Source organism: Mobula hypostoma, chromosome 7, assembly GCF_963921235.1.
Source record: "Mobula hypostoma chromosome 7, sMobHyp1.1, whole genome shotgun sequence".
Taxonomy (NCBI): domain Eukaryota; kingdom Metazoa; phylum Chordata; class Chondrichthyes; order Myliobatiformes; family Myliobatidae; genus Mobula; species Mobula hypostoma.
The window spans coordinates 113,378,135-113,399,655 of record NC_086103.1 but is presented as its reverse complement, the minus strand read 5'-3'; the positions used below and the strand labels follow the sequence as shown (position 1 = coordinate 113,399,655).

At 40.7% G+C, this 21,521-nt stretch overlaps 1 protein-coding gene across 3 annotated transcripts in view; it reads right to left on the bottom strand.

The window, feature by feature from the left end:
• Positions 1 to 20,390, bottom strand: part of LOC134349462 (progesterone receptor-like) — a 342,340-nt gene extending 321,950 nt beyond the window's left edge. For all 3 annotated transcript variants that reach the window (XM_063053804.1, XM_063053805.1, XM_063053806.1), the window contains exons 1-3: positions 20,259 to 20,390; positions 20,088 to 20,164; positions 18,347 to 19,601 (exon numbers count right to left, since the gene is read on the bottom strand). In XM_063053804.1, coding sequence (XP_062909874.1) covers positions 18,347 to 19,443 — 1,097 coding nt within the window. In that variant the 5' untranslated portion in view covers positions 19,444 to 19,601; positions 20,088 to 20,164; positions 20,259 to 20,390. The remainder of the gene's footprint in view (positions 1 to 18,346; positions 19,602 to 20,087; positions 20,165 to 20,258) is intronic.
• Between the last annotated feature and the right edge of the window lie 1,131 nt (positions 20,391 to 21,521).

Below are 21,521 nucleotides of genomic sequence, written 5' to 3'. Positions count from 1 at the left end.
GGGCTGTCCCCTCTCCCATCTTGTTTGTCTGCTGCATAGAACCCTTTGCGGAAGCCATCAGGAGGGATGAAGGCATAAGAGGGGTGACGCTGCCAGGCAGTGGAGGGACCCAAGTGAAAACCTCCCTGTACATGGACGACGTCACCGTCTTCTGCTCTGATCCGAGGTCAGTTCGCAGGTTGATTGGCACTTGCGAACAGTTCGAGCTAGCGTCGGGGGCCAGGGTCAACCGCACGAAGAGTGAAGCCATGCTCTTCGGCAACTGGCCCGTTCAGTGATCCAGCGTCCCCTTCACCATCAGGTCTGACCACGTGAAGGTGCTGGGGATCTGGTTCGGAGGGACTGAGGCGTGCAGCAAGAACTGGTGGGAGCGGACTGCCAAGGTGAAACAGAAACTGGGATTGTGGGGAGGGCGCTCCCTGTCGATAACGGGCAAGAACCTGGTCATCAGGTGTGAGGTGCTCTCAGGGCTGCTGTACTTGGCGCAGGTCTGGCCCGTCCCTCGCTCCTACAGCTCGGAAATCACCCAGGCTGTCTTCAGATTCGTCTGGGGATCCAAGATGGAGCAGGTGAGACGGACCGTCATGCACAAGTCCCTGGACAACGGGGGCAAGAATGTCCCCAATGTCGCCCTCACTCTGATGGCCAGCTTCGTATGTGGCTGCATCAGGTTGTGTGTAGAACCCAGGTATGTGGGCACCAAGTACCACTATGTGCCCAGGTTCTACTTGTCGCCCTGGCTACGAAGGATGGGTCTGGCCCCACTCCCGCGCAACGCCCCTGTCAGCTGGTCGTTGCCTCCTTATCTGTCCTACGTAGCAAAGTTCTTCCAGGAGAACGCCTTTGACCACAGGGCCATCAGGCAGTGGTCGGCACGTAGTGTCCTGCAGGCACTGCAGGAGAAGGACGTGATGGACACAGTGGGGTGGTTCCCTGAGCAGACTGTCCAGTTCATCTGGCAAAATGCCTCATCGCCAGATCTCACCAACAGGCACCAAGACCTCGCCTGGCTGGCGGTGAGAGAGGCCCTCCCAGTCAGAGCCCTCCTGTACGCCCGGAATGTCGTCTCTGCACCCCACTGCCCACGGGAGGACTGCAGTGAGGAGGAGTCTGTGACCCACCTCTTTGCACACTGCCAGTTCGCAAAGAGGGTGTGGAGGAGGATGGACGGGCTAGTGTCACGTTTTATCCCCAGCAGCTGCGTAACAGAGGACTCTCTGATCTACGGGCTGTTCCCGGGGATGCACACGGAGACCAATATCCGGTGTTGCTGGCAGATCATCAACTCGGTGAAAGACGCTCTTTGGTCGGCCCAAAACTTGATGATCTACCAGCACATGGAGATGTCCGTGGGAGAATGCTGCCGACTGGCACATTCTCGGCTGCAGGAGTACGTGCTGAGGGACGCACTGAAACTCGGTGCAGCCACCGCAAGGGCCCGGTGGGGAAGGACCACGGTATAGGTTTCTCCACCCATGGGAGTGGGAGGGGTCGGTGGGCAGGGAGTATACCCCTCAACAATGATATGGTAAGCTGAACTACTGGAGTGCCACGTGGGTGGCTATAAATACGGATATGTACTGACTATAATGGAAACGTATGTAAAGGATGAAAAGTTATTGAATGGTTTATTGTATATATTTATTTTTGAATAAAGTATATTTTGAAATAAAAAAAATCTGTGACTCTGTAGCAATGAGACTAATGAAAGAGAATCAACATGTAGAGTTATGCAGCAATTAAATTTTATTATTTGACTTCTGAAAATCATTGCAATGAAAAATTAAAGTGAAATTTATTGGAGTTAAAATTATTGTCCTACTTGTGCCATGGGATGTCACAACGAAAGCTTCTTATACAAGTGGGGAGGGCAAAAGAGGCCAAGAAACACTTGAGGCCAAGGACTGCGGTGGGGGGGGCGCAGGTCTCTGTCACATCAAAACAGCAGATTTCATTAAAATACTTCTGGTCTGTTTCCCATTTAGCAAACAGTCAAATAGATAGCTGCTGAATGGAATACAAAAGCAAGAAGCTACAAGCAAGGTCTCTTCAAAATGTTCCTCAAAGAGTAAAAGGGGTCAAATCAGAGGCAGGTGCTTGGGAGAGAGGGTAGTGGTAAGGATGGAGAGGCAATCACTGCAGAAGGGCAGGACAGAGAGTGTGGACTGGCAGGAGGGAGAAAGCGAAGGTTAGCTAAGATCACAGCAAGGAGAGGACATCAAAAGCTAGAGATGGCAGGGGTTTCTGTGATCATTCTGGGGAATGGAGAAACCATGGATGGCAAGGGAGACAGACAGTTGTCTATCGTAAAGAAAGCAGGGTAAAACATGTTCTTCTAAGACCACAACACGGGACTCTTCCTGAGTTGAATGCTCTGTATTTTTCTACAGATAATGAAGATGTTACTTTCATTTTTAGGTTCACAGAATAAGTTGCCTCTCCATAGATGCACACTAAGTATGACACATGATCCATTGCCAAAAATCAGCAATGAATATGCACATGGCAATTTCTGATCAGTCTTTGCACTGGTGGAATACCATCTCAGGTTCAACATGCAATTTCCATCTCCAAATCAAACAGTCTATTCTATCATTAAATGAGATTGCGTGTTAGGTATCAATTTGTACTGAATGCTGTAAGCCAATTTCCATTCAGGTCTGGGGTCAAGCCTGACCAGGTTCACCTAACTTGGAAGGATTTGAACAGACATCTGTGAACTGAATGCTTGACCGACAACTCATCTCCCAATGTAAGGGTAAAAATGGCATAGAGTTTTATGTTTCCCCCCAGGCCACAAATATAGCTTTGTTTCCCCCATTCCACATCAAGTGCTCTCTTGAAATAAAATTTATCATATGAGCAATTAATCCACAATTTAATCTATAGCTGATAGTAAATGGAAAATTAACTATGATCATCTTTGTATTGCAGTGTGTATGTACAGTACATGGAATTGTGCTGGGTATACGTGAGGAGTTAGCGTATTGTACTATGTATTTTTCTGACATTTGGCTTCTTCATCAATGGGACGAGCTAGATAAGTTCTGGAATGTTCATAGCACCAAAACTCCTGATGTGCAGGGCGAGTCATATCTACCCAAGAAGTTCACTGAATAAATGTTTCTACCTTAATATTTGAGGGGAACAAAGATCCCTGCATTTCTATAGCACTGTCTTTGATGAAATCTGCCAATTGATGTACCAACAGCTACAATCGTAGATTCAGGGCAAAAGCCTCATTGACTATGGCTGTCAAGGAGCTGTGGCCAGAGATTTTATGCACATGGCTCCTTTCAAGTTGGAGCTGCAGCATGTTCCAATATATCCCGGTTTGTTGTCCTTCATTGCATTGGCAGAGATATGGATTCTTTGTATTCCAATCAGACCAACTTCATTGCTGAAAACTCAAGTTACATGCAAGAATTGCTGAGCATGGTAATTTCCCTAGCATGTGTTGGGCACTATTGTCAGTACACACTTTAGACACTGCATGTCACTGATACTGAGCTGGAAAGGTGTTGACTCCTACATGGGCCATGCAGCTAGCATGTGACCATTGGCAGCAGATTGCATGGCTCAGTGTCTGGATATTGATTCTGCAACAGTCTGTGCACTACCTGTAGTTCTGACACCTCAGGAAACTGATGGCCTATGTGGAAAACCATATATATATGTTGTAACTGGGTTAACTGTCTGGACACGCCCCTCTGCTGACTGCCCCTGTGGCTCCTCCCGCAGACCCCTGAATAAAGGTGATTTTGCCCTGCTCCTCCCCCTCAGTCCAGGGGCAGACATGCAGCATGCTGGAAGTCATATTTTACTGCGAATAAAAGCCTTTCAGTACTTACCCTACTTCAGTCTTTTGGAGTAATTGAAGGTGCATCAGCCTATTTGCATATAACCACACCATTCAATGCAAGCAGTATGCGGGGAACAAAATGGTTCACTGAGAACTGTGATAAAAAGGAAAGCAGGTAACTTGTGCTCACTCTACCACTCTCGAGGAGTCATGTCACAGTCGATAAAGCAGGTCCCAGGTTTTGTACATATTTTGCCACCGCAAGGTGGCGTCTTTAGGGCAGCACAGTAATCAGCAGCAGCTACACCACGAGGAGCTGAGAAGCATGAGTAGGATAATGAGCTTAAAATGGAAGTGGCCATTGAAGGGAAGAGACAAGCTGGACTGACTCCTTCTACCCAGCTTGTCCGTGAAAAACACGACCAGTTATGAATCAAATAATCACAGGCCCCATCTTCTTCACCTTCTATCAGTGACTCATTACAGTAACCAGTTGGGAAAATCTACCAGAAAATAAACATCCCAAACCAAAGATATAAATTACTGCATGCCAAACACATTTCATCGAAACCTGAGGTAAATATCCTTGTGAATTCTTTTGGTACCTGTCTCATATAGACCTTCTGCATTGTAATGCAAGCTTGAAAAACAGGACCTCGTCCTTCACAGGGGCACATGACAGCCTTCCGACCTAGTACCGAATTCAACAGCTTCAGCTGATTTGTACCCTACTTGTATCAGAACTAAACAGTTCTCTTATATGCTATGCACGTATATTTGCTTACTTTCCTCTACACTATGCTCAGAACTGCTTGACAGTCTTAAAACTCTGCATTTAACAGCTTTTACATTTGTTTGCATCTTCTCTCTAAATGTCCATATCACACAGATTTTAAATATTTTACATACAGAAGGTACATATTATCTTTCTCAAACTGCCTTCATTCATCTATCAATGAGGTCACTTTGTCAACAGCATACCTCCATAGCAACTCTGATCTTGCCCTATCAGAGATATTCCCTTTGCTCTATCCATCTCTCATCCAATCCCCCAGTAATAAACCACTAATTTATATTCCCACTCTCCTATTTCAGATGAAGGTTCTTTGACTTGAAATGCTACTGCCATTACTCTTTCTACTCAGGTAGCCTGAACGACTGAATGTTTCCAGGTTTTTTTTTAATGTTTATTCCTTCATGAGCTGGTGACTGGTAATGTGAAATCAAGTGTTGACACATGATCCTTTTCCTGCACTACTCTATCAAGTTATATTGTAAGTTCTTCTAAACATGGGGAGAAGTTTGTGATGCATTAGGGTGCAAGCTTATATCATTTCTCAATCAAAGCAGCGTGTGAACTGAACAGAAAATGAGGTGTTGTTAGGATGACTTGGTAGGAGAATGTCATTGTCATTGATGTTTACAGTTCTGTCTCCAACCGTGACTAGAGCAATTGATGCTTCAATGATGAGCAATATTGCATCAATCCTGGTTGTTGGGATACAGAGTCAGTCATCGCTGTATACCTGGAAGTGTATCCAGTTTGTGGAAGTGTGAAGCTTGCAGCACTGAGGATGCAGTGTTATTAGGCTATGACAGGTAAATATTGTCAGGAGTGATGGAATGTGGCAGTTTGAGCAGCTTGAGGTTCTGATGATGTACTTGTTGGGAAATGGATTTGAAAATGCATTGATTGAAGTTAACCATACATGAAAGGTCATAACAATTTGTTGCAGCAAAACATTTAGGTTCTTGGGACTGTACCTCTGGCATTGGCCTTCAGAACTATCACCTCTTTATTGCCACTAGAGGACATCTTATGCTTGAGAATGGATACAGGACATCCGTCCTCTAAAACTTCCAGTGTAGCACCATTACACACAGTTTACCAGTTCAGGTATAAACCATTTGCCCAAACACTCAAACCCGGCTATTCAAAGATGCAGGCTGCTGACAATGTTGGTCCCCAGCAGAACCACTCAGTCAGTATGCAACTGGCAATCCACTGCGTAATCACAGTTTCATATTAATTTGTTATTTCCAAGTTCAATATTGCTAAATTTGATCTGATTATTTCCTATCTCCTCATTTATATTCATTTTTCTCAAATTTTAGTACATTTCACCTTTTGGTCAATGATGTTGCATACATTTACTTTTCCTCTCATCCATTTATTTGGATAATCATTTCTTTCTAAAATCTCTTTCTCCTTTATTTTCAACTAACTTCTTTTATTGCACTCTTCCATTACTTTGAGATGTATCTGCACTTGATCTGCAGCTGACTTTTCATATAATGGTATTGGATGACATTTCCTTGTCTTTTTGACCTTTTATATTTCTGCCTTTCAACCAACTTCCTTCCATATCTTCTTGTAATCCTTTTTATGAGGGTCATTTATCATCAAATGCTTTCATGTTTCAAGAAGTCAGTGTGTTAAAAAAAAGTCCTGTGAGAATTTTAAGTTTATCACCTTGCTGAAAACCCTTTTAACCAATTAAAATTTTAGGGCATAAAGAATCTTTCATTACATTCCAACTGCATTCACATTTTGAAAATATTCATGGATCCCGTTTTAATTTTGTATTGGAAAACTAGTTTCAGCCATTTTTTAATAATTAGAACCCAGATCAGTTTTTCTCCCTCCATTAGTAAAGCCCTACCCTATATCCTTAAATTTTGCAACTGTTACATCTCTTTCTTTATGTTCTCTCTATAACAGGCATTTCTCAACAACTTCTGATTTCCTTTGTTCATGTTCTCTCTGTTTGTATTAATTGGATGAGTCAGTGAAGATTTCCACAACAATCCTGCGCTCACCTTATCTGAGGTTCTCCCTTTAGATTCATAGAATTACATAGCATGGAAATGTAGCATTGATGACCAAGATACCACCTATACTACTCATAATTGCCTACATTTGGCCCATATTCTTCTGCAAAATTCTCATCCAAATGTTTTTTAAACATTGCTATTTTATCTGCCTCTACCATCTTCTCTGGCAGTCCTGTATACCTACACTCCGTGTGAAGAATATGCCCTTTAAATCTCCTTTAAACCTTACCCGTCAGTTTACTCAGTCAGTGAAATGAAGTAGTTTATGTACTTACTTCTTAAGTATGATGAAGCCAACTTTGGTGGTTTTGAATGGAACTGAACTTCAGAAGTTGTGTACAATACACAAGAGGTATTTTGCCTATTTATGTTGTCCAGGTGTGTAATGGTTCCTGCTGCTGCACAGGGCTCCTAAAATCATTATAAATCGGATAGGAATTGTGAAAGCCACTGACTCTAATACAAACTTGTTTTGACAGCCTCATTAACCTTTTCATAGCCATAGTACTGCAGCACTCTCACACCACCGGCTCCCATCTTCCCATTTTAACTGCATATCCAATCAAACATATGCTGAAAAATATTACTATGGGCGAATGTTTTAATAAAGGTTACGTTGGGAAGTATTTTTAAGAATAAACCAAAAAAAACTGAAGTGTAAAAACATTGAAAACCTTAACCAAGTTTTATTCTTGATTTTGGGGCATGGGCCTTGTTCCTGTCATGACTGTTGATGAGAATGTAGTTTGCACTTCTTGAAGCCTAGTTGCCGCTCTGTTTTGTGAACTGTCTGTGATAGTGAATCTTAGAGATTTTTGGGAACCGTGCAGCTGTAAAGACATTGGTTTGGTTGCGATACATATGTAGGGCAACCACAAGGTGGTATCAAGGCAAGTACATTTCACATATCTCTCAGGCAACCGTGTTGTTTTATCACAAACGAGAGAAAATCTGCAGATGCTGGATCAAATGTATGCTGAAAAGTATTACCATGAGTGAACGTTTCAATAAGAGTTATGTTGGGAAGTATTTTTAAGAATAATCTAAAAAAAACTGAATTTAAAAAATTTTTTATATAACCAAGCAACACACAAAATACTGGACGAACTCAGCAGGCCAGACAGCATCTATGGAGAAGAGTAAACAGTCAACATTTCCGACCAAGACCCTTCATCACCAAATTATCTTGATTGATTTATGTAACTGTTGGAAGGTCTGGTGATTGGGTACTACAGCCTAGCACCTAAATACATAACGGAACCATAAAATTAGAATCCTTATTTACTGCTTTTATTAAATGTAATTGTCCCCCTCCCCCAGAAAAACAATGTTTGCTCACTAATTACTTCATGCACTTTACTTGGCTAATTTTAACAAAACTGACATAGAATAAATTTGTATGCATTAAATCTACATGTAATAGAGTAGGTCTTACATACGTAAACAGTATCTCAATCACTAACATAAAGGCTGCTGAGTATATATTGGTAAAAAGGCGGCATCAAACATTCTGTGCTTTCTGCCCACTTCCACTTACCAATAAATGCACACCTATAATACAAATGGGAACAAAGATTTTCTTTGGGAGATTGAGTCAGAGATGGGTTCAGCTACCTACTAGATCTGGATAGTGTCAGCAGTGTACAGTACAGTATATAAATGCCTAGATGTATATATTCCATATGGCTAAAAACAAATCCATGAGGAATTATATTAAAGAATATAATATTTTGATAGAAATGAGTCATTCACAACATGGAGCTTACATAGAGAAGGAAAAACATAGAAAATAGACAAAAATAGGCTCTGCAGGTAAGTGACAACCCCTAGCAACAGATTGGCTATCAATTATAAGACTGGATATTGATCAAATATATTGTTTTTCATCACTTGTTATACTTTGCATTTCTCCATTTTCCTTATTAACAATGCTCTTTTTACATTGCATTGTGCAGAACACACAAACACATATATACATTATATATATAAAACACAAAACACGTGCTACTATAGAACCGACAGCATGAATTTGTAATTGCAGCTTTGTGCATGTGCAGTGGGTTCTGGTTAATTCTGACATCAGGACCAGTACATTTTGACCCTATCAAGCGGCTGCCCCAATTAGCCGAAGTTTCATGGGAATAGTTAAAAACGTATAAAAAAGACAAACTACTATTTAACTGAGTAACAAATTATGTATTTAAATAAAATACAGAATAAATTAGAACACTACCAAAACTACTACAGCACTATAAAACTGTGTATTAGTTCCTCATAGTGCAGATAGTAGACTGCCTTCAAGCAATGATTTTGATGATTGCATCCTCCAAATATTTATTTTAACATTCAAGATGATTGTCAATAACTTCAAATTCTTCACAGTTCCTAACTTGTTAAAGTATTGAAATCATTTCAATTTCACTCCTGGCTGTTTCTGGCATCTCCAAGCCCAAATACTTGAAACCACAGTGAGCAAAAGTGTCCTGAGTTGTCTTACTGTTTACTACTAACCAACTGTCAGTGACAAGAATCACTGCTTTTTGAGCACAAACACGCAAGTGATGCTATTTAAAAACTGTTTACTCCAAGCATGGTGTTGTGTCTGACGGCCACTGACGTTAGTTAGAAAATATTCAGCAACAATCCCAATTAAGCAGCATACAATCCTAACTATTTTCTCAATACATTTTTGTTCTTTAAGAGTTGTCCAAGGTAAGGGACTGCCCCAATTAACCAAGAATCCACTGTAAGGCAACCAAAATTTAAAGCAGCAATAAATTCTTAAGTTCTCTTAAATTCTTTTCCATATGGTTTTGCTGATTAATGAATTGGAAAGGGAAAGGAAATTGTTCAGAAATGAGATATAGTGATTTTTAGATTTTCTGAATCTTTTCTTGAGATCTTGTAGTGGGAGATAGGGGGAGGAGAGAAACTACTATTACCACTACTGGCAGGAGGATCCTACAAGGCCATCATGAAGGAATGGACAGTGTAGAGATGGTCTGTACCATAAGCAGCATTTTTTGAACTTTTATGACAGTGAGAAGAATGCTTGATTTCCAAACTCAGTGTAGTTCAGAAGTCCTTTCTTTCCTCTCGACCATTCACAGTGACTAAAACTACTTACTCTCACTTGTCTTACTCTCATTAAAGCAAAGCATTTTTACTTTCCTGCTTCCATCACAGCAGCCAGCAGCATGGGTTTGCTCTCAGCTGCTGGTGTCTGCACTGTTACCTGCTTCTCTCACACACAAGAAACGGGGAGCTAGGCCACCTGACTCCTCCAGTTTGTCCTCTCATCACAAACATCATCTCCTCTTCTGTGCCCATTCTCTACAGCCTTCAACTACCCAATTTTGCAAATATGCATCTATCATAAATACTTCTAATAATCTAACCTCCACAACTCCATGAGATACAGAATTCCAGAAAGTCACTACCTTGTGCGAGAAGAAACTTCCACACTCCACGGTCTAGGATGACCAACCTTTTATCTTGAAACCAGACCTCCATGTTCAGGATTGTGCCACGAGTACAAACTAGCTCAACCATTGCTTCACTCTCCATATATGGCTGTTCACTTAAGACATTCTCATTCTGAAAGTATCTTGCTTTTCACTCCCATTTCCTGCATCATACTTCAATTCTCAAATAAATGTATACACTCTTGCATAAACTCTTATCTTTCTTCAAGAAAAAAAGAGAAATAGACACTCAATGAAGAAGTAAGCACAGGGAAGAAACAACCTGACTTATGGGGCTTGGAACAGGAGGCAAGAGAAATCAGTATGTCCTTCAAACTTGACAAAATGGGATAAGATGCTTAATGGTCGTGTTACTGGACTGTCAACCAGTATTCTGGAAAATTAGTCAGGAGCATGAGTTTAAATCCCACTACAACTGGTGGGGAACTTAGATACAAGTAATCAAATATACCTGGAATTTAATAAAAGAAAAAATGTTTCTAGCCAATGAATTGTCATTAAAACCCATCTTGTTCTCTACTTTGCTTCAACCTTTCAAGGAAGGAAACTGGCCATCTTTATCCACGCTTATATGTTACCATAGCCCGAGTAATGTTGATGACTCCTCTGTTGAAGGACAATAAGGGATAGGAAATAATTGCCAAGTTTGCCAGTGACACTCCTATCTTTTGAATGAACAAAAGAGGTCAAAAGGAAGTATTTTCATAACCAGTTTATATAACTGTACTGAAAGCTTTATCAGATGGATGTGACGCCAAGCCAAATAAGGCAATATTACGGCAGAACTGGGGCTTAGGGCCAAAATGATTGAAGACATGTTCAAATGTAGCTAGCAGAAACTCCAGTACTTGCAGCCCTTCATAAACTTTTAGAAAATCCTTACTCTACAATGTCATAACAGCAAGCTGCACTATGCTATCTATTATCAGCCACTATAACATCATCCTTGCTAAGTCTTATCTATGTTCTATCTGGAGGAGACAGGGCTTTCTGGGTGGGCAAGATGATAGCTGAGAGCATGCAGAATGATGAGGTCATGACAACTGCCAACAAACCCAGCACAGTCTTTTATCATCTTTTTGGGTCTTCTGCACATAGTTTACCATTTATGAAATTGAAGCCTTTTTAATTTCCTACAGCTGGTGGGACCTCTTCTGGTGTGATGATGATGGATAGTGCCACAAATGCATTTCTCTGTCAATCTGATTATTGTTATTGATTACCAATGTACCATTTGGTCCAATAGGGAGATGGCTGGTGAAATGTTTGGGTCCTGGGTCATAGCCTGCAGGGCACCTGTGATAAGATGGTTATGGACACCTCTAACATTGAGAACCATCTGGTTTGATAGCAACAACTCCTGCCATTCAGCAATATCATCTGGGTGGTTAAGTTCTTCTGTGGACAGTCAACTTCACCTATTGCTCTGATTGGCTGCTCCTCTTCCTCATGTTGTTTTGTTCATCCAAAAGTACAAAACAATGTCAGATCCAATGAGTGTTTAACCAGGGTAAACATCAGGCAAAACAAATCAAAAGAGGCAAGGTCATAGTTCTCAATGACCTTAGAAATTCTTTCCACAGTGAAACAAAGATTATAGTGACCTGAGTAGAAGAAGGTGAGTCAGACTTCAGGTTATGCCGACAGCATTAGTCATCTGTAAATTAATCTCATGGCTTTTACTTAGCATATCTGCTGCTCATAAGACAAAATCCATGCCCACTCAGTTGAAATGACTGTTCTTCGAATTTAATAAGATATTCACTGCTTACAACAAGGACTTTCTAATTTGATCTGAAAACATTGCCAAAGTTAAAGTCAGTGTCAACTGTCTATTTTTTTCAGATTTTAGCTGTTTATGTCTGCCAACAAACACAGTACAGTCTTTTATCATCTTTTGGGGCCTACTGCACATAGTTTACCATTTATGAAATTGAAGCCACATTTCACATTTGCTGCTGTTCAGTAAAGACGGGTGAGTCAATTATTATATTTTACTTTGCAATGCAGCATGGAGTAGGCCCTTCTGGTCCTTCAATTCATACCACCCCAGCAAAGCCACCATCCCAATTAACCCTAATTTAATCAAGGGACAATTTGCAATCACCAATTAGCCCACCCAGTACATCTTTGGACTGTGGGAGGAAACGAAAGCACCTGGGGAAAACCCACGCACTCTACAGGGAGGATGTATGTACAGATACTCTTTACAGAATGGCACCGGAACTGAACTCTGAACTCCAGAATCAATGCCCTGAGCTGTAATAGTGTCATGCTAACCACTACACTACCGTAGCGCCCAATTACATAACACACAATACATTATGCCATTTCCAAGATGTACTGTATTTAACATAGCTATTGTCTTAAATGTATTATGTCTAATTATTTTGAATAGCTATGTTCAGTATGAATCTATTTATTTTTAGACGCACTGTGAAATAAATGAGATCCACAGTCCATGGTGTGCATATTTCTGTTTTAAGATGATAATTATTAAGTCAAACAGAAGCAAAAATTATATAAGCTAAAAAGGTAAACACAAGAGATTCTGCAGATGCCGGAAATCTTGAGCAACACACACAATAAGGGGTCTCTCCACTGTTCATCCCCCTCCATAGATATTGCCTGACTTGCTGAATTACCCCAGTTTTTGTGTGTATGCTTAAAATAAAAGCCTGTTTCAATGCTGTGTCTTCCTATGACTATATAATTCCAGATTATTTTAGAACATATTGTATTTTATTTATAATATTTTTAAATGGAAAAGAAAGATGTGGTTAATGGTTCATCCTCAACATAGTTCAAATTGTTATATCCATCGTCATTTGAAAAGCTTGATCATTTCTAATGTATGAACTCCCTATGGTACATTTTAAAGCTTCGCTGATATTTTAAGTAGCAGAGTGTATTGTCAGTTATAATTTGCAATACAACTAAAGATGATGCACGAAGTCTCTATAGGTGTTTCTTAGTTGCTGCAGAAAAGTACTGGCCCTTGAACGTTCAAGAATTCATCTCAGTTTATTATATAAGCCTGAAGAAACAAAACAAGACAAAATCACAACGAAAGCTGGTAAAATGGCATTTGTAGAATTTATGCAAATAAAGTTAGGTATTTTCATCAGATGTCAAGAATTGAAAGATATGACCGGCAAGGATTGTCACTGCAGGGAAAATGTTGCAGAATGTACATCACCACTGACCTCCTGAGGCTGACCATTTGCAAATAATTTGTAATGCCTAACTGCACTGAGCACTCATTGTAGCATAAAGGGATCTGCTGCCAATAAGAGCAGAATATCCTTAAACTAATCACTCTTCGATCAACCACTTTCTCTGAAGTAATCTACCTGAATGTTTTCTTGTTAAATATTGGTGAAACCTGCAACAATTGACCTTTTTGAAAGGCGGCTGGCATCCAGAGTTGGCAGTTCAACCATTTCAATAATGTCACTTCATTTAATCATGATCTCCTGGATATATCCAGGTTCTGCTACAAGCAAGAGCAGAAATTTGAGCCAAACACAAGAATGTGGAAAGACCCTTTGACCTATGTCCTCATTCAATATTCTGCTCTTGTTGAACAGTACCAAAATTTTTGCACGATATGCATTTTCCATTTAAATGGATGGTCTGCAGCCAAATCTAAAGTATCCACAAAATTAAAATTGTAATCTATGCAACTTCATCATTGAATGATCAAATCCAAGAATAATTAGTCAGCTGTATGTAATATTATCAAACTAATAAATATATATTTGCATATTTAAATGTCTACACAATAGAAACATTCCATTAATGAGTACTGTCTATATTAACTTAGAAGAGCCCCCTAATGCTGGTATATATTGAGAACTGTGTCCCACCCAGATCCCTTCCCTAAAGTCTACATAACAATTTCATCTCAGTGCCATATATATCTACATCTATATCTATATGTATATCTATATCTATCTTTCTATCTGTATATATAGGCATCCGTTAGTCTCATGAGACCATGGATTTGCGCCTTAGAAGGTTTCCAGGTTGCAGGCCTGGGCAAGGTTGTATGGAAGACCCGCAGTTGCCCATGCTGCAAGTCTCCCCTCTTCACGCCACCGATGTTGTCCAAGGGAAGGGCATTAGGACCCATACAGCTTGGCACCGGTGTTGTCGCAGAGCAATGTGTGGTTAGGTGCCTTGCTCAAGGACACAACACGCTGCCTGAGCCAAGGCTCGAACGAGCGACATTCAGATCACTAGTCCAATGCCTTAACCACTTGGCCGCGCACCAACACACACATACACGCACACACACACACACACACACACACACAAACATATATATATATGAGAGAAAAAAGCAAAGAACTGCAGCAACAGCTTTCCATAAGAAGCTGTGAAAGAGTTATTGAGTTAAGTATTCTGTGTAATCTCCTGAAGAGTTGGAAAAGGTTGAAGTTTACACTGAAATCAAGAGGGATTCAGTACAAAGAAAAAATCTTTCTTAATTTTGGAACTCAGTACCAGCATCTGACAAGTGTCAAGTGGGTATAAAAATCTTCAAAGTGTGGTAAATTTCACTCTATTTCTGAAGCACATAAATCTTGAAGTACTTATGATGGCTGACCCATTTTTAATTTTTTACACTTCTAACATTTTATTTATTTTATTTCAATCTTACTAATGTGAAAAGAAGAATTTCTCACTCATACACCACTTAAACAGCAAGGTGTAGCCACAGCACTAAATGCTCTCTGACTTATCCCAATAATAAGTTTAAACTTTAGAAGAGTGCTCACAAGTGCAATAAGTGCAATATTTCAAATTCCCGCATCAATCAGTCTTGGATGCCAAGTTATTACACGTGTATATTCAGGAGATAGATATGTTTCATCATGCTAAGGGGATCAAGGGAATAAAGCAGGAACAGGATGCTGAAGAGAATCATCAATCATATTGAATGGTGGAGTTGACCTGAAGGTTCAAACTCCTGCTCTCATGGCAGGCCTTAACTAGTGATAACTTTCATGAGCTGATACACCTCACTTAAGACTGTAATTGATTTCACTTTTATAACCAAAGGCAACCATAACTCCAATAAATAAAAGTGGTTTCAAATCCAAGTACACATTGTAGGTTCTGGTGTTAGGAACAATCTAATTCGTGAACCTAACTTTCCTACTGTTTTGATTAAAGAAGCAGTTTTAGTCCCTCTCAATGAGGCTACTAATGCAGACACATGAATCATATCTTTTCTGTAATAGATACCATAGAAAAACTACAGCACAGAAACAGGCCTTTTGGCCCTTCTTGGCTGTGCTGAACCATTTTCTGCCTCGTCCCACTGACCTGCACATGAACCATATCCCTCCATACATCTCCCATCCATGTATCTGTCCAATTTATTCTTAAATGTTAAAAAAGAACCCACATTTACCACCTCGTCTGGCAGCTCATTTCATACTTCCACCACTCTGTTATACTGTATAAGGCATAGTTCATGAGTGTATTCACATGAATTAGTTATGCACAAGAGTGCAATGGCAATTATCAGTAATTATTAATTTGCAGGAGCAAATTTAAAGAACAATTCAATTTGGAAGCAGAAGAAACGAGCACATTGCAAAAGATATTGGTAGTGATACAAGTGTCATTCAGTCTAAGGCATGAAGCACAGAACGAGGTGAAAAAGACTGATGAATGTCTTGAACTCAGAAAGAAAAGAGCAACAGCTCTGACGCTTAATCCCTATTCATATCAGAGGTCAAAGAGAGTGACCTGGTATCCACTTTAGCTGATAATATTGAGAAGTTATTTTCCTCCTTAAACACAAAAGTAGTTTTGAGAGCTTGCAGTGTCTAACTTTAAACTATGTGTTGTTACAACAATGGTATCGTGTGTGGATACATCGATTACTTTGGAAGTGAAAGCAATATGAATATTCGTCATAATGCTTCTCAATCCTGCTTTAGTGGTTTTGAGGTTTAAAGTTATGATACAATGATAACCTTCAAAAAATTGGTTGTAATCAAGTCAGCAGTTCCTTCAAAATCTCAGAAGATTATGTATTTGAGCAGTGGCATGAACCCTTAATATTGTGTCTGCTGGACCCAGAAACCAGTACTCCTTTATCTTGGAAAGTATTCAATATGAGGGCTTAGTAATGTGAACAACAAACACAGCGTAAATGCAGGATAAAACCACAGTAAACACATGTGCTACAGCTGCTGGCACTGGAACTGCACAACTAAATTTATTTCATCGGGTATATATCTTGGAGTCTGTCATCCTATCATACAGAAAGTAAAGTATCTACATCTTGAAGACAAGCAGGTCAAATATGACATGCCAAAAAAATTAAATCGGGATGGCAAACAACAGTTTTGTGAGCGTGGGTATATTAAAGAGAAAATATTAACAACTGATTGTTGAGCATAATGGTTGAGCTGACCAGTTAGACACCATAGTACCTTTCAGCTTCCCCGCAGAGGTTTCTGTGCTGCCTGTCCTTGCCACAGTGGATATCGCACAGGTATATCTTAAATAACACTGGGTTTCAGTCACTACTTTAATAGAGCAAAGAGCTAAACAAGGTTCCTCAATGAATGCCTGGCAGTTTTAGGGCATCAAAAGGTGAACATGACAGAACTTTTGCCTTGAATAGTTCTGCATTACAACTGATTGTCCTTACCAGCATACTTATAGCAACAGGTGCACGTCTGCTTTACAAAATATTTAAGCTAAGTAAGTATTATTTCTCTATCACATCCAGGAAGGTGGCTCCATTCTTGTGAAGTTGTTGCCCTCTGTGTTCTCATTCTCTTTTCTCTCTCTTCCACCCCCTCTCTCTCCCCCCCCTACTTTCCTCACCCCCACCCCCCACTTCATCCATTGCAGCCTGTGGAGCTGGCGGTTCTTCCCCTGCTTTTAATTAAGTATTGCAGCATTAATCAATGTAGTCCTATTTAACATAATTTTTCATTTATTAATGATCACACATCAGTTTTAGGTGCTACCAGTGGTATTGAATTGTACACTGCTTGCTCAAACGTAACCTTTAAACAAATTCTAATTTAAATTAATATGACCTTTTTTTCAATTGTTCTAAAATATACACACTCATAAAAAGTAGGCAGCTGTGTAAAGCATAGAAGATTAAATTTATTGTTTCTCTCTCTGAGAACTATATTTACCTTTACCTTTCAATAAATCCTGAAAAGAGGAAAATCAGACATTGCAATCATTATAAAATTTGGAATTGTTTTTTTATTTAGCAGCAGTATTTATTTTCCAAAACATCAGCCTCAAAACTATTTAAGGTAAAGTAAATGAACGTATTAAATAGCCTTAATTAGTTCTCTATAAACTAACATTTTCTACTTGTTATACTGCATGCTTGAGCCAAAGTTTTCAGTCACAGCTCTGGTTTAACAATTTCAATACCTAACCTAACCAATCAGCTATAAACGTGGCAATAGAACACCATTCTCTTCTTCTATCTGAAGTGCAGTGTACAAAAGAGAATGAAATTGAGCCTAGTTGTTGATGAGGGAAAAATCACTGACGGAAAAGATACATAACATGTCTTGATGGCAACTGCACTTTTGGATACATTCATGGACTCATACTTAATGGGGACACATTGTTGAATATATTGATGAGTTTTATACAGCAACATAAATCACTTGGTTTCACTTGTTTTAAGGAATTCCATTAATATTAAGCCTGGTTGGACAGAACGTTCAGACTATATGAAGGACAACGGAACCAAGTAAATTGTTAAAATTAAAATGGTAACTGTGATTAGTTCAGGATTCATATATTGTAATGAAGTCGGTGTTAAGAGCTGTCTACAAAATAAATAGCAGTGTTTAGCTTATGTCAATAACGAATGGAGCAAAGATAATTATCTGGGCCAACAGGTGAAAAAGACGGACACTTTAAGAGTAGTTCAATTGTACAAACTATTTTGAATGTATTTTACAATGTGCAAAATATATGTCAGGTCTTAAGCTATCGACTGTGGGCCGTCTCGATACTTTGCCGATATAAATTTCGGGAGAAATAAGTAACTTTCCTCAACAGATCCCTTTGGAATGTGTTTCACTTTTGCTAAAAAGACAACGGGAGCCCACACTAAAAATATCAAGTTTCCAAAGGGTGCGTGTGTGCCGGGGGGGGGGTGCAGAATAAGTTCGCACGTGTGAAAACGGTATAGTAATTGAACTAAGTTACTTACCTGATCAAACCAGGATACTGAGTGTAGTTCTGCGAATAATTGTCTGCTATAGTTTTAGTTCCACCTTGATAACCCAGGTATGTAATGGGTTGGTACCAAGTCACGGGAGCTGAAGAAGTAGACGGCATGGTGTCATCTTGACCCAAGAAGCTGCAATTGAGTCCTGTCTCGTGGTGTGAGAAACCATAGGAATCTATAGGTTCAGTCTTAAACATTACAGCATCTTCAACAGTTTCGCCTCTCATGATGGGTCTTTGCTGCTGAGGGGAAATTGAATAGTCGCTATATGGGGAATAACCAGAGGGCATGTAACCAAACGTGTTGCTGGCTTCCTGGTTCATGTTCATTGGCGGCTGCGATTCGGGTTGCAGGTTCCTTTCCCCCTTCGAATTGGGGGAGCTGCCACAGTCAGCATAGCCGTACGAGCTGGAAATGTCCGGGATGTACGGAGCGTGGTCGCAGTCGTCCATGGTGAGAAGTTGGTGAGTACGAGCTGCGAGATAGATCGGATTGAGGGGCAGGAAGGGGAAACGTAAAATATTCACGGGTGACATTTGCCCTCGGGGGCTTGAGTGACAGCCCTCCTCTCTCTCGAGGCAGATTTCTGATTTCATTGACTGCAGAGTGGCAGGGACACCGACTTGGGCTATCGAACTTGGGTTTTCCCCGGGACACTCTTTGAGCAGTTTGAGATCTGTAGGGTTATCCCTGTCTGCGTTGATAAGCGACCAGCTACTCACGGGGATGGAGGCGCCGGGCTGTTTCCCTGCTCTGATCCCCTCAGAAGTATGTTCACTCAAGCCTAAATCGCAGTTGGTCCAAGTAGACGGCTCTGCCGTCTCACTAAGATTGGATGCTGACGATAAGACCATGCCGTCAAGATGTTTGGGAGACATAACGCTCTTCTCCGAGTCACTCTCAACTTTCCGATCCAAAGCTGTCGTCAGCTCAGCCTGAGGAAGGAGGTTATCCATGTAAAGTCCCATTGAGTCGGAAACCGCCTTCAGCAGATCTGTTGTGGACCCACCTCTGGATCTAGTTTCAGAAGAGTAAGGTGGAACCTTGTGAGCTGTTTCCCTCTCGTCCATATTTTTCATGTCCCCTTGGTGCACTCCGCGAGCGAAAATGTAGAGGAGGCAGCTTGTTTGTGTTCGCCGTCTGCCCGCTACGTTGGTTCTCAAAATTGAACTCCTCCAACCGCGACTCTGCAACTTTCCCCAGGCATGAACTCCATCCCACGCATCTGCTCACCCCACTGTCAAAAGTATCAGGGCAGGTCTTAGTACAAACTTTCATAATTTATCCAACTGCATAACTTTTCACTGCCGAGCTCGTTATGATTAAAGCTGGCATTTTTTGAAAATCCAGTACAAAACCAAACGCTGCGAGCGGAATCAATTTAATAAGGTTGGATGATTTCGGCATTTAATTTAAATATAAACGGTGAAGTCTAAGCATCTTTAGGGTTAACTCGGATTTATATTTTTTTAAACTTCGGTAATTTAGGAAGCTGGTGCCGAGATTTTACGGCAAACCTCGAAATCCCAAATGAAACCACGAGCTGTCTAATTGTTGCAGATGCAGGTTGGAATACAGAACTGACCAAACTCCGGTGCAGTTCGGAGTTTGGTTGGAATCGTCGGCTACATGCATAGAATGTCAGTTAGATCTCCCCGTTTTATAACCAACGTTTCCTTTTCACTGTTGTTCATTCGTTTTGCTATCGACAACAATTCCTTACCTGAACGCTTAAAAGTGCGATCGTGGTGGGATCAGTCCTTGTTTTCTGCCTCCTTCCCCTCTGTCTCGGCTCTCCGTCTATCACGAATGAGTGAAGATGTGAGACTTTACGTATTGTACAGCGATCATTACACGTCACACAAAAAGTTTACTCCTGAAAATATTGACTTACAAGGTGGAAACTTCCGGGGTGATTTCATCCCCCGCTTTGCTTGCCCGAGAAATGCGTTGTCACCCGATTTCCTGCGAAGATCTCGGTACAGGTCATTAATAGCTGCTCTCTCTCTCTCTCTCTCTCTCTCTCTCTCTCTCTCTCTCTCTCTCTCTCTCTCTCTCTCTCTCAATATCCGGCGGTCACTGATTTGTTTGGGCTGAGTTAAGGTGAAAGTGCCACAAACTACACACGCCTTTCCAGATTTTTATTTGAATAACGCTTAAAGTTAAATTCAAAACCGCACCAGTATTTTGCAATGAAACCAAAGAGCACACTTCTTCAACTCAAGGGTGAAATGCTCAACGGAAGACGCCTGCAGCAATTTAAAAGAGAAGAAAAAATATGGATTGCAGAAATCATTTAAAAAATAATAATTTGCTGTGCGCAAATAGGAGTTTTTGTCTAAGTATCGGAAAGTTGTTTTAAAGTACGGTAACCGTGGCTCACTAATGTTCTTATGATATGCATGAGCTGGGAGAGTATGTGGGGTGCTGGGAAGTCGACAGTGGTTGATGGATAAAAACCGGTCGGTAGTTAACAGGAACTGGAGGATGGACGCGATATCTCATTGAAAGGTATCGTCCTGGTAACATCCAAGATCTACAAATGTGACGTGTGAGACACCAACGGGGTTCACGTTGACAGTATGCCAATCTAGATGTTGCAACAGCATTCGTTCGAGACAATGCGCTTGACAAGGTCAAGATAGTGTGTACCTTTGAGATAATGAATGTTTTCCAGATGTTGGGGGGCCAATAACGTGTTAAAGGAAATAACGTTGACTCACGGCCACATATAAAAATGTGCGATTACAACGAGATCGTTACTAGGTCATAATATCAAAGATAATATTGAAATATTGTTGAAAATTTAGCGCACATTTCCAGTCGTCCCTTCTCTCTCCTCTTTTTTAAAGGTCGCTCACGAAGCTGAAGGTGATGTCCACGGTCACACCACCTAACCAAAAGTCCGAGAGGAGATGATTGGTGAATTTAACACAGAGTAGCCCTGACACTGACAGTGAGTGGGAACAGTCACTCTGTACATCTCACCCTGACTCCGAGACTTTATAGTGAATTGTTGCGGATAGTACTGTGACCGGAGTTTCTCTCGTGAATCCTCCTGTACTGGGGATTTATTTGATCCATTTATTATACATGAGGAAATGTTAGTACAGGCCTGGGGTTTTAACAGCGGGTGCGATCCCGACCATATCGCCGA